We start from the raw sequence: 13,549 nt of genomic DNA, 5'->3' as shown, positions 1-13,549 counted from the left end.
CTGGTGTTTGTTCTTGCTTTGCACCCTATGGTAACTGGGATAGGCTCATGTGACCCTGGCCTAGATTAAGCAGGTTAGAAAATGATGTGGAAATTGTACTTCATGTTGACGCAAAGCCCTCTGTATATCTCAAATCAAAAGTATTTGAGTGAATGGAAATGTGTGGCAAAATTGATATAAGTTAATTCAATGATAAATGTTTTGAGGGGATTGTGAATAAATGGTTGACATGATGATATTTCCAAACCAGCTCAGTCCAAATCAGAGGCACAGGGGACTGGAGACCATCCCAAGTAGCTTTGGGCACAGGACAAGAACAAATAAAAGGTAGGGTGCCAGTCCATCACAAGGTGCACTTACACTTACACTTACACACACACACACATAGATTTGCCTTCATTTTAAGTAAATTGACTGGAACCTCTTACTTGATTCTTTTCCCTTAATTAGCAGCCTAACGATAATGAGACACAAAACAAGCCACTGTGTGACCAGCTAACCACAGTATTTGAAAATAAAGAAAGGTGGAGGTCTCAGTAAGGTTAATCTGCTAAGGTCACCAAAACATTTTGACTGTGTTCTTAGAAAAACAGACCATCCACAGTTTTGGAAATGTCTGCTGTGGCAGAATGAGAGCAACAACAGGCTATGGAATTAAATAATGAGTTTAATTACCAGCAAGAATTGGCTCCTCATTAAGAAACTGGTTGGAGTGAAATTGGTTGAAGTTTAACACCTTAATTTAGCTGGTCATTAGTTGACTCATTTCATGTCTCATTTCTGTTTGGCTGCCATTTAATGGAGAACGATCAATTTAGAGGACTGAACCCTTAAAAATAGGACTATTAAAATGAAGGGAAAATATGTTAATTAGCAGTAAAAACTGGTCACTGATTAGGAAAAGGGTTAAAATGAAAACCTGCAAACACTGCGGCCCGCCAGGACTGGAGTTCGACACGGCTGACATAGAGGAAATCTGAACATCTTAACCAAAGATGGTAAATCCATTGGACTAACTAACCACTGTCTCACTTTACCAAATCAAATAATACTTTTTTAACTAATTTACATGAAACTTTCATAAACACTAGCTTTTAACTTCAAACTTTTTAAGCAATTGATTAATTTTGGGCGTTCTGCTATAGCTTATTTAGTTTTACAGTTGATGGAAAGAGAATATTTATCCTATACCAGAACCGTACTTGGTGGACGTTCTGTGTTTTATGAGATCGAAAAACTCTTAATCGAGAGTAGGCGATGCAGATCTCCCTGCTGGATTCATAATGTTTTACGTTAACATTTTCGAGGGTCTTCTCTTCGATTGCTTTAATCTAAAAGTATGACGACCTTTATACGCGCTGTACAGAGGATCGTTAAGTAGGTGCCGAGATTGCAGCGGCAAACCAAATGTAAGGGGAAATGCAGCTTCTCCTATTAACGTGTACTGACAATTTAATTGTAAAAATACTGTAAATGGTGAAAGTAATATACCTTTTCTGAAAAAATTTACCTTAAGTTCTACTGAAAATTACCTGTATATCTTAAACAATATATTTAATTATTTTTTACAGCCAAGATCTGTAAAATCGATATTTTCTACCTTCAGAATATGCTACATACCGTTTACTGATGCAATTCAATTACACTTGAAAAAATCTTAATTGATTTACAGTGTAAAACTGTTAAATAGCGAAGGTAAGTAACTATAAAATGTAAAACGGTAAAGTGCTTTCAGTAACAGGGAAGTTATGAAATTTGCATAAGGAAACGCCCTCTTTTACCATATTGTCCCTAGTGAACCACATACCTTTGAACAGTAAGGAAAAAAACTTAAACAAAGTTAGCAGACTTATTTTTCCCTGCGTGCTGAATGTTTTTTGAGGGTATGGAAGCTGATTTATGGTGGGTTGTATTTATTACAGTGCATGGATTTATGGTTATGGTTAAACATTCCCTTCTGTTTAAATGTGATGTAAAGAAAAACACTTACTTACTACAACGTTATGCCGTAGACCTAAAAAATATTGTCACCTTATTTATTACGGTAAAATTCAGGCAACCCAGCTGCCAGTTTTTTTTTTAATGTAAAAATATTTTTTTATAGACCTAAAAATACTGTCTCCATTTTTTGGTAAAATTCTGGCAACCCAGCTGCCAGTACTTTACCGTAAATTTAACATTTTTTTACAGTATACGTTCTGTTCTCATAAGTAACCCCGAACGTCACGCGTTGGTTCTTTAGGAATACTGATCCGGCTGTAGAATGCAGCGGTGATGGGGTTTGCTATTTACTATACCAGTCTGGTTATCATTCATTAGTTCATTTTCTGAATGTGGATTTTGCATTATCACATTGCAAGGTGCAATATTATCGCCTCAACAGACTCACACAAACAAGAACAACGGTACAATCCCCGGAGTGGACGCCATTCGCTAAACAATCACACACACCAAAACTTGTTCGTCTTTCAGGGAGTGGGAAAATATCAGACACGGCAAAACTTTGAAAAATAAGAAGGAAGTGGGAGAGCATATCGTAAAGCGATGCTTCAATTTTCACTTGAGCATGTATATCTAAAAGGCACGAACACAGCGCAACTTACAATGTGCATCCAGGGATAACGTGGAAGGAACGCGCGTTGACTGCTAGTGCCACGGGTTCCATTTAGTTACTACTGTATTGGGCACATCTTTATGAAAATCCTCAAAGATATACTTCGCATATCGTATAATGTTAGTAAATTGCTGCACCAGTAATCAGGCAGTTCCAAGAAACTGGACTCCACTCTTAATGGGCAATAGATCAGGAGCGCGTTGCCACCCTTCAACTAATGGGAAGGAGATACGCAGGATTGCCCCTATACAGACGTTGTCTACCGGCTGTGCTTACCTGACTTCCAGTTTGACAATCCTTTCATTTGAGTTTTGTCCACAATGACGTTTTTCCCTTTACGAACTATATTCCCCATCCCACGGGGTGACTACCATACCGTAGGTCCACAGTTCCACGAAAAGAGAAGTGATAACCGCGTGTCGAGGCTGCCCCACCAGGTGTATTGCGCCGCTTCCTCTAGTCCTGGAGTCCGGCCGTTTAAAATGCAAAGTACCTTCGTCTGCGCGTTGACTCGTCGCAGTACAAAATACATTGATTCCGTGCTAGGCATCGAGGACACACATCAAATTCAAACATGGTTTAAAAATAAGTAAATATATGAAGAGCAAAGTTCAAAACTTCTAAAATAAAAGACTAAGGACAGTGAGGATCTGAAAGAAGGATTCAAAAACTCCTTGATGATAAGGATCCGCAGAGACCTGGCGACACCTGCCGTTTAACGTTTGCCATTATTGTTTCATAACAGAGGTGTTTGGTATTTTTAACCAGTTTTCATAAGGCGTCCTTCGTGCTACTTTTCTCTACAAAAGCAAATAAGCACAAAATGACAACAGGCACGTTTATATAAATATAATATTCTCCCACAAGTACGCTTGAAAGTGACGACTGTTGCAAATTCAGGGGTCGTAGATCCGGTAGACACTGCCCTGCGCAAACCTGGCAAAAGGAGCGCACGTGATCTGCCCCAATAGTAGCTGCGCAGATCTTGGCAGATATACGTAAGATATGCCCTCCTGTCACTGCCAGGACAAATCCTTTGCAAATCTGCATGTTTCTGGTCATAGTACTCAAATTACCCGTAATTACGAAAGTTAAAACTTAATTAGAAACGTGAGAGGGGTGCGGTGTTTGACGCTGTTGCCTCCCAGCTCCACACAGGCGCTACGAATGCCAGTTCATCCACTTTCAGTCTCATGCCAGCCATTGGCTTTTCTCTCACACTTGAACTGAATTAGATAGCTTTGAAAATGGGCGAATTAATAGACTAATAAAACGGATGTTATTTCGTGGCAGCGAACGCAGAAATGATATTGTGTTTATCCTGTCTTGCAATGTGGTTTTTGGTGAAGAATAGGCATGCGTGACAGTCTTTCCCGCAGCAAGAACCGAGTGAAGGACAGTAAGGAGCAGGGCTGCTAGCTACTAGCGCGCTGTACTAAGCGTGGTTTCGCTAAAGCCTGGTCATTATCAGCATGGTGAGAAGTAATGAATAATATTTACCGCTAGATATTTACTAGGGATCCTCTCTTCTGTTCCTTCGGTTGCTTTGCACGCGAGTTAGGTATGCCGGCATTTTAAAAGCAGCGCCAGAGCTAAGCGCAAGCGCGGAGAGAGAATGGACAGAATTCTGCTACTAGTCAGTTACCTCCCTCGACAAGAGGCTGGTGACCATCTTAAGTAAGTCTTGGTACAGTGGATGCGAGAAAAGACTCTGACGCAGAAGGTTCAGTCTTTGCCTCTGACCCACTGTGTGGCCCTCAGCAAGTCATTAAAATGCCAGTGTTCCACCTTAAAAGAGACGCAAATAGCTGTACTATGTATCTGTATACATATAAAGATAATTAGGTTAGTTTTCACTACAAAAAGGATAAGGTATAACATAACATTCTTAAGCCTGCCTAATCCATTTCTTGGTCAGGTGGTACTATAGAAAGTGTTTGCCAAAGGACCAGGCAAAGCTTGTGACATATACTTAATTCACTAAAAGTGCTCATTCAATCTCATCTACCTTCAAACGAACTAAGTCCAGTTCAGGACAATACTGGGAACAAGGCATCAACTCAGTATGTGATTCCTTCAAATCACTGGACTCACTCACATACTAATCAATGCAACATTCTGTCTGTCTTTGAGATAAGCATGGATTACCTAGAGAAAACCCACCCATTTATAAAGAGTACATGATAGCTGAACAGAGACAGTGCCTGGCCAAGAGAACTATAAACTGAGAAATATTTCAGCACTTAATAGGATTCATTGACATATGCTGACATCAGATAACAAAATATTTATTTATATATCATATTTTCATACAGAACTGTAAAAGCCTTTTTCAAGCAGTAAAAGAAAAAATAAAGTTATAAAAGAGGTGCAGTGTAAGAATCCATATGTAAGTCTCTATTAAAACATTTTGGTTATAAATTAAAAGTCAATGTTCAATTAAATTTTTTTTTGCTATAGCCTGATACTACCTTAGAGTTGAGAAGAAAAAAAATTCCGGCTAGTGAAGATACTTAAAAAAAAAAGCTGGATCATAAAATTAATTAGGCCATTGTTCTTTACTTTTTGGAAAACAAGTTGTACATGGCGAAGTGCACACATCTCCTAAAATAAAAATAAGAATGAAAAAATAATACATTTAAAATGGCATGTACATCCTAAGCAAACAGGACTATCAATCAAATTGTGGTCATCTAAGGTATCAACATCTGCCATGTCCCGTTAGCAACTAGGTGTAACCAATCATGTTAAAAGTTTTCTGAATATGTAATGAATTCCTTTTAAAGAATAGTGACCTAATCAATGGATTGTATAAATATAGCGCAGATGACACTTTTTTCTCTTGCAGCATGTGACTAACACGTGGGTAACATGTAATACACTTGTTACCTCTTCAGAGATTTAGATAAAGAATAACGATTGACGCTTTCTCCTGCCTGTGTTTTATTGCCTGAATTGGGGCATTCCAGTAATTAGGGTTTCTGTATTCATAATTTTCTTCCACAGTCCTCTAATTTAAGTTTTGTTCTTTACTACTTGTTAACTGTATACTTTCTTATCACTTTAATGCTATTGCCAGTCAGGATTGGGAATGCAATGCATTTTGAACTGGACAGAAGGCCTGACATAGACCCTCCATTGTTTAGAGATAATACATCACTTAATAATGAATGGAGTCTTGTAAATAGACCTTTTAGGGGAATAAAAATAATGTAGTGGGGGACATTACATAACATGCACGTAGTTTTCATCAGTGAGGTGCAATAGATTATGTAGGGCCTCCAATATGTATTTTATTGAGCAGGCCTCTATATTGTTACCTGGCACTTTAATTGGGGTTTAGAACTGCAAAGAATGTTTAGGATGTCAAGGGAGGGACAGTCCCTGCAGTTCCAAAAGACATGGTCCATTGGTCATCCTGGAAGTGATATCCAGATGCAGTTAAAAAATTCCTTTCAGCTACGTTTGCTTTGGATTCTGCAGGTGAATGATAGCAAGAGGAAGTTATTTTACAGACTCAGGGAAGGTGATAGAAGATGAAAGCAGAGTTTTGTGAGTCATTGTTGTAGTGGGCGATATAGTAGGTCAACACTTGTTAGATAGGGCATAGAGGCCAGCAGATTTATTGTTTTATTATTTATTTGATAATCCCAATTCCCTGTAATTATTTCTCATCCTTGCATGTATTAGTTTGTTAATAAAAAAACTTTTCTATATTTATAACCTTCTTGGCATTTATTCTGGACTTATTGGGTTACCCAACTACACCTGGGACATTTTCTAAAACAACAGGCCTCAGTTATAGTGTTGTCGCTTAATTGGATGTATCAGTAGTACTATCAAACTAAGTATTTTTCTGTATGTAAAATTTATTTATTTATTTTTTGTTTTTAACAATGAGCCACTATTATTAGTTCATTGGAGCTCCTTACTTTTGAATGTGCCACACGCAATTGCACATGAGTAAAACATTCGTGCTGTAAATCAATTCTTGCTTTTCCTACTGACTGACTTTGATGATGGTCATTGCAAAACAGAAATTTGTAGGAAACTGTATTATTTTGAACTGAAACAGGTAATTAGTAGAAATAATTGGAATTTTGCATATAAAAATAATTTCACCCTGTAGGACATCTTATAAAAATGGTAGGTTCAATCATATTTGAATGTAACACTTTGATCTGTAATCTTGTATTGTTACAAAGCTTTGCAGGGTTTAAAAACAATATACACTGAATCATTGCTTCCTTTAACCTATTGAATATAGCTTTGACGTTTACAAGTTGCATATTTACGTGGCCAAGAAATTAATTGAAAGTTTTAAGTATTGTACAGAGAGGAACAGGTGTACAATGTCCACTCTGTCTATGTTCTGCCTGTAGAGACCACTTTACAGAGCTGCCCAAGCATTTAAACTGACCAATGCATGGCGTTTCTCCTGGTCTGTACTGTAGTCAGGGCTTGAATTGGGCTGATGCACCATATTGGCACTTTCTTGCTTCTGCTTTGCCAAAAGGAGTCTAGCAGACATTGCAGTCCAACCTTAAAGGTGACACCACAGTTTTCTGCAAAGGGCCCCTCATCACCCACCCTTTGAAGTACATGTATATAAGTGCACTCAACAATTTAATCTGGCTTGAATTTGTATTTAATACCGCAATATGTGTAAGTAGAAATTGAGAGAACAGGGAGTAGTGCATGTATCCAAGGAGGCCACTTGTTAACTTTGTCATCTTTGAGCTTAGCCTGCAGTTCCCTCTTCCAAATCACATCTCATTTTCCATGCAGCTCGCCATCCCATTTCTTTTTCCTCTGCAGGGCCACTGCCCTTCTTCTCTTGCCACAAGGCCCATTTCTCTTCATGATTACAATGTCAGCTTATACAGCATGCCCCATTTCTCTGCATGATCACCACAGAGGCAAAAAAGCGATATGCTGCCTAAAAATACCCTACTCACTACAGCATTAATACTGACAAATATCAACAATTAAAAAAACACTGGTTAGGTATTTTCCGTTTTTCTATAACATCACCAAATATCAATCAAATCAGTCAAAGCATTTCTGAGACTGGAATATTTAGTTAATTCTCTTTTGTGAGGGGGTTTACCCCTAAATATTGATTTGTTGAAACATCTTTTTTTAGTGGATACCAACTGTACTGCCCTAAACATATTATCCTACCAAATGTCTTCCTTTTAAATATATTGGAAATAGTGCTTTCGTTGGTGAGTGAGCGAGTCAGTCAACTTTGTATTTTATAAATATATGCTATACAGTATATATATAAAGAAATATAGAAAGGCCCACCAAATCAATAAGCTATTTAAAAGGGCAAGCTCAGCTATAGGACACAATATTTACCCCCTAGACGTAGCAGCAAAGAATAGAGTTGAAACAAAACTGAGCGCCATTATGAACAAGCTGCACTTCCTCTCTCTGACACACTAACACTGAGGACTTTCAGCCAACAAATCATTCAGCAGAAGTGTGTCAAAGAAATGCTACTGGGGCTCCTTCATACCAACAGCAATATATCTGCATAATGACTCACTGAGATTGTGACAGCCAAGTCAGAAGGTTTCTTTTTAATTTTCTGTTTTGTTCTGACTAAAGTGTGTGTGTATATGAATTTATTTACCTACTTTTGTAAAAAGCCAAATTTCCTCCTGGGGAGAAATAAATAAATCTATCTATCTATCTATCTATCTATCTATCTATCTATCTATCTATCTATCTATCTATCTATCTATCTATCTATCTGTCTGTCTGTCTGTCTGTCTAAAGAATTGGAGTTGTGATTGCTCTCAGGCATCAAAATTGTGCTTAATGATTTGTTTTGCAAGTACCTATGATAAAGATTTCTACAAAGTAAAGAACAATAATAATAATAGGGCTGGTGGAGTCTATCCTGGCCTTGTCTAGCTCTTCTCCAATTTGCTGTCCTAACAAATGAGTAGCAATATAAGTAGAAGATGTGAAGAAAGAAGAAGTACATTTTTCATAGATACTGCTCTTTTAGGATTTTTAAGCCTTGGGCCAAACACGTTTATCATTTTTTGCTGTTTTTTAGTATAAGCTCTAAATTAAAAGGCTTAATTATGTGCATTTTCCATCTGATTAATTTTGTGCATTAACTCCTAAACTACTAATAAAGAATGGTAACTATGTATTTTAGTTTTTCAGTTAAAATAAGACTATTGAGGTGAAATATTTCTACAATTTGCCGCCCTTGCTGGCGTTCATACTATACAAATTTTCTATCCACTCACTTTGTAACCTGCATATGCAGTTTTCAGTTATGTGGAGCTGGTTTCTATCCCATCAGCATTAAGTACATGGTCGAATCTAACCCTAAATGGGTTGCTGGCCTATCGTAGAGCACACCCAGGCACACTTGGCCAGTTTTGTGCTAATGGAAATAGAGCTGTTAGATAATACCACTATATGTTACCAAATGAATCACCCAAACAAATGAATCACCTTATTGTAATATTCTTAAAGACAGGCATTCTCATAATAAAGCAGGCCTAACAATTTTTTCTTTATGATGTCATTTGCAGACCCTCATGTAAAAATAGCCCTGGGTGTAATCACACTGCATGCACTTCCTTCAGTGCTAGCTTGATCATTTAAATTGGTATGATATATAAGAAAGGGTAAGAAAGGCAACAGAAAACATTTTGTGCAACATGTATACAGGTTGTAATTAATGAATTAATACAGTATATCACCTTTCAGAGTATAGCAACTACATCTCATTAAGGGTTGGTCCATAATGCTGCTGAGAAAGACTTTGGCTGATAATGGACATGTACTGGAAAAAGCAGCATCAGAAAAAGAATGGAGGAAACTTTCATTATTAGAACTACAACAGGAACTGGAATACCAGGTGAGACTGGTTGAAAACCCTGTATTAATTGTTGCCATCTAGCATGTGACTGTAATAGTTGTATAAAATCATCTCCCGGCATGGAAGCACATTCTCTTAGCTTAGCAAGCAAATGCACTGAAGGAGCTTAAAGGAGCTGAAATCCAGACCAGTAGTGTACTTTGAAAATTCGACCTGGTATTTAATTGTAGAGATCTGGACCCAGATAAACATTCCAAAATGAAATAGGTCATCAATAAACGAGCATACCTTTCCTCTTTCAAAAAATATTTGAAACGTTTTTGTATATGTTTTTTTCTCTCAAAGGAGTAGTCAGTTATAATGATTTTGTTGCAAAGAAAAGCAGCTATGCAAAAAAAAAAAAAATGAGGTTAAAGAATACACCAATCTCTACAAAAAACACCAAAGCATTCTAACTTCTAGACTCATGTTTAAAATAATGACAAGAAATATCTAAACCCTATTTAATGTCAATAGGTACAGCAGGGAAGCCGCCTACCAAATTTCGTGAAGATGGGGCCATCAATAAGAAAGTTTAACATGGCGGACGTTGTCGACCATTATGACCATTACATGTAGAATTTCGAAATGAAACCTGCCCAACTTTTGTAAGTAAGCTGTAAGGAATGAGCCTGCCAAATTTCAGCCTTCTACCTACACGGGAAGTTGGAGAATTAGTGATGAGTCAGTGAGTCAGTCAGTCGGTCAGTGAGGGCTTTGCCTTTTATTAGTATAGATAAATAGCAGCAGCCCAGCACTGACTTCTTAGGGACACCAGTCTTAACCTCTTCCAACTCTGATAAAGTTTCTCATACCATAACTTTCTGCTGCCTATTTCTGCACCCATCTATACACTACCTCCAGAACTCCCACCTCTTTTAGTTTTACTTTTTACCTGTAATACTATGTAATACTTTACATGTACTTACATTAAATTTCATCTGCCACAAATTTTCCTAAGTCTGTATGTTTTCAAAATCCTTCTAATAATTCAATAAATTCTTGATTATCTGCCAATCCACCTAGTCTGGTATCATCTGCAAACTTAAATATCATATTTCTATCCAGGTTTTGATACATGTTGAAAATAGTAGCAATCATAGCACTGATCTCTGTTCCCTCAATAAAGGATAGTGAGCAGAGCTGGTTTGTGTACATGAGGCATCATCTTTTTAAAATGACAAATAGTAAATATCACAAAAAAAAAAGGTTTAGTGTGGCAGAGTGTCACTTCCAATTAAAATGACTGCTGCATCTGCATATTTATAGAGGCTGGAGGCATGCAAGATGAATCATACACACCATAATTCAATTGTGGCAGCTACAGAGATGTTTGTTTTTTCTATATTATTAATATTTATCAATGCAGAAAAACTTTATAAGGCTCATCAACATAGTTTTGGTCATTTTCCTGGAAGATGTTTTTATGTGCAATTAAGTCTGCAAAATATATCATATTGAATGTATATATAAATGATATTAAATATAATATAAATGTTTAATTTCTATGAAGACAACTGTGGGCTCAGAGTGTTTTATGATTCCTATACTTTTTTCATTCCTCTTCTCAGTACCCTTGGCAAATAAAGCATATCTGTACTCTTTATGAATGACACGTATATTTGTATTTCCCTTTTATATATCACTTGCATATTGTACTTAAACCTTTCACTTTTTATATCAATTACAGCTTGCAATTGGTGGTCTGTAGAACACGGTTAACCATTTTAAGAGGCTTTTTAACATAGACCTCAGTGTTAACGCTTGCAGTTGCAATGTGTATGTCTCTATTATATGTCATTTGGTATGGGATATGTAAAAGCAGTGTTGCTTGCGATGTGCCATCTATGGGAATGACAAATACAACATATTTCATTACTAAAAATGTTTGTGATGCTCCATCTTTTGGATTGACAGAGACATAGCAACCGGATGGACACACGGACAGTTATCCTGTTATTAAGATAGATAGTTGCAAAGAGATCCTAATTTCACCTCTGCCATTTGCAATAAGTAAAACTGAATCCTTACCCTCAGCAATTAAAACACTGAATTAAACTAAAACATAACATTTTGCATACTATAAACATACATTAACATCATATAGCACTCAAAAACAATAATTAAAAATATAGAAGAGTGTGCAATATGCGAATCACAGACTGAACTCAAGGAATTCAAGTATTTCCTTCAATTTACTAGAGATCTGCATTAATGTGTGTCTCTATGTTTGGATGCAAGAGTTCCTTTCACTGACAACTGTAGGATATGAGTGAGACCACAAGCAAAATGAGAAGAACTAGAAAGGAGTTTCATGTCAGATCTAGAAGTACCCTTTTTTGAGATATCATTTACAGTGCCCTCCTTAATGTTTGGGACAAATACTCATTTTTTCTTGATTAATTCCTCTCCTCCACAATTTAACATTATAAATCAAATAGTTCAGACGTGATTATTTCATGAGTCAATGCCTTCAAGGAATAATGCAACAAAATACTAAATATGACTGCTTTAATAAACCGAACATAGTTATGTCCCAAACATTATGGTACCCTTAAATGGGTGAACCATGTAAAAAGAGTGTTGTCATTTCTACATAGTGTGACTAAAAAATGTATGCAAATACCCTTAAATTAAAGTCTGCAACGTGCATTTTAATCACATCTGAATTGCTTGTTTTATATGTCTAGGGAACCAAAACAAAAAAACCTTGCGCACACACACACACAAATCTAATTATATATAATGCAAGGTTGACTTACTCATGAAGTGACTCATTCACACACGCACTTACTCATCAACAAAAATATTATTTCCTGTTTAGGGCATTTCAATTTATAAATTATTAAGGGTAAAAATGACCCATACAAGAGAAAAACTAAATATCCCAAAATCTAAAAAACGTTTTGACTGATTTGATTGAAATTTGATCACATTAATAAAAAAAAGGAAATTAGCTTACACTTGTTTTATTTGTTGATATTTGTCGAAAATAATACTGTACTAATGTTCTACCGTACTGTACAGGACTGTTTAGGGCTTTCCAATGTATGCAAATAAATTGCAGAAGGGATAGGAGAAACACAAGAAGTGGCACTGATCAACAGTGTGGATGGACGAGTAATGAAGGAAATAGACAAACATACATGACATTCTTACTATAAATTTCCTTCACTTAGCAAAGCAACAGAATAGAGGGAATATTTGCCTCATACATTCCCAGATACTAATGTTTTAATTGTCAGGATTGTTGATGCCTGTGTTGTTTTTTAGGTTGACCGGCTTTGAAAATACTCAAACTCTCATATTCGTTCGATAGTAACATGATGACAGCCAAGGCGGTCACGCCAGTGATCTTTAAGTGTCCTGCTAAATGCTTGTGGAACTGGCTGTCCTTCCCCTTCGTCCCTGTGTTGCAAAAAGTGAATTCGGAAAATGTAGACTTTCTTCGGTATAACTCGAAATGATACCAGGAACGTGGGAGTTTTAGAGTCAAAGCAGATGCTTATTTACAATAAATAAAAGCTCTTGCTGTTTCTGTCATACTCTGTGAAGTACTTAATACCACACACTCGCAGCTTCTGAATTATACTGCAAGTTCTGCTTTTATTAAAGTTTTTAAGCATTTCAAGACTGACAACTTTGAAATATTTAAATTGCCATAATTACGAAGCCAGGACTTTTCCATTCCATTTTAATCTTGAGGGTTTGAAGGTATAGGCGCCAGGTTGTTGCACGACAGGGTGAATGCCGTTTTCGTAACAACCATAATGACCTATAGTTTTGTTATCGTCCAAAAAAAATGAAAACTTACTGTTGTTATTTTATTCTGCATTTTTATCACACTTTATGTGGATTTAGTCATTATGAAAAATAATAACGGTGCACTCCTGGAATGTCAATCAACTGCCCGTCTTAAGGCGAATGTGATGACGTATTATGAGTGATTATGCGATGTCACTAACCACGCCCACAACAGACTCCTGCAGGATCTGCGCAGTCTAACGCAGTTCACAAACACTGTTTACTGCGTCGTGACAGTA

General features: G+C 36.8%; 1 protein-coding gene across 1 annotated transcript in view; it reads right to left on the bottom strand.

The window, feature by feature from the left end:
* The window catches only part of LOC120534319 (thioredoxin reductase 1, cytoplasmic-like), a 125,613-nt gene extending 122,364 nt beyond the window's left edge, over positions 1-3,249 (bottom strand). The window contains exon 1 of the mRNA XM_039761822.1: positions 2,891-3,249. Coding sequence (XP_039617756.1) covers positions 2,891-2,969 — 79 coding nt within the window. The 5' untranslated portion in view covers positions 2,970-3,249. The remainder of the gene's footprint in view (positions 1-2,890) is intronic.
* Between the last annotated feature and the right edge of the window lie 10,300 nt (positions 3,250-13,549).

Source organism: Polypterus senegalus, chromosome 8 (genome assembly GCF_016835505.1).
Source record: "Polypterus senegalus isolate Bchr_013 chromosome 8, ASM1683550v1, whole genome shotgun sequence".
Taxonomy (NCBI): domain Eukaryota; kingdom Metazoa; phylum Chordata; class Cladistia; order Polypteriformes; family Polypteridae; genus Polypterus; species Polypterus senegalus.
The sequence above is the reverse complement of the archived record's forward strand: the minus strand, read 5'-3'. Positions and strand labels throughout refer to the sequence as shown.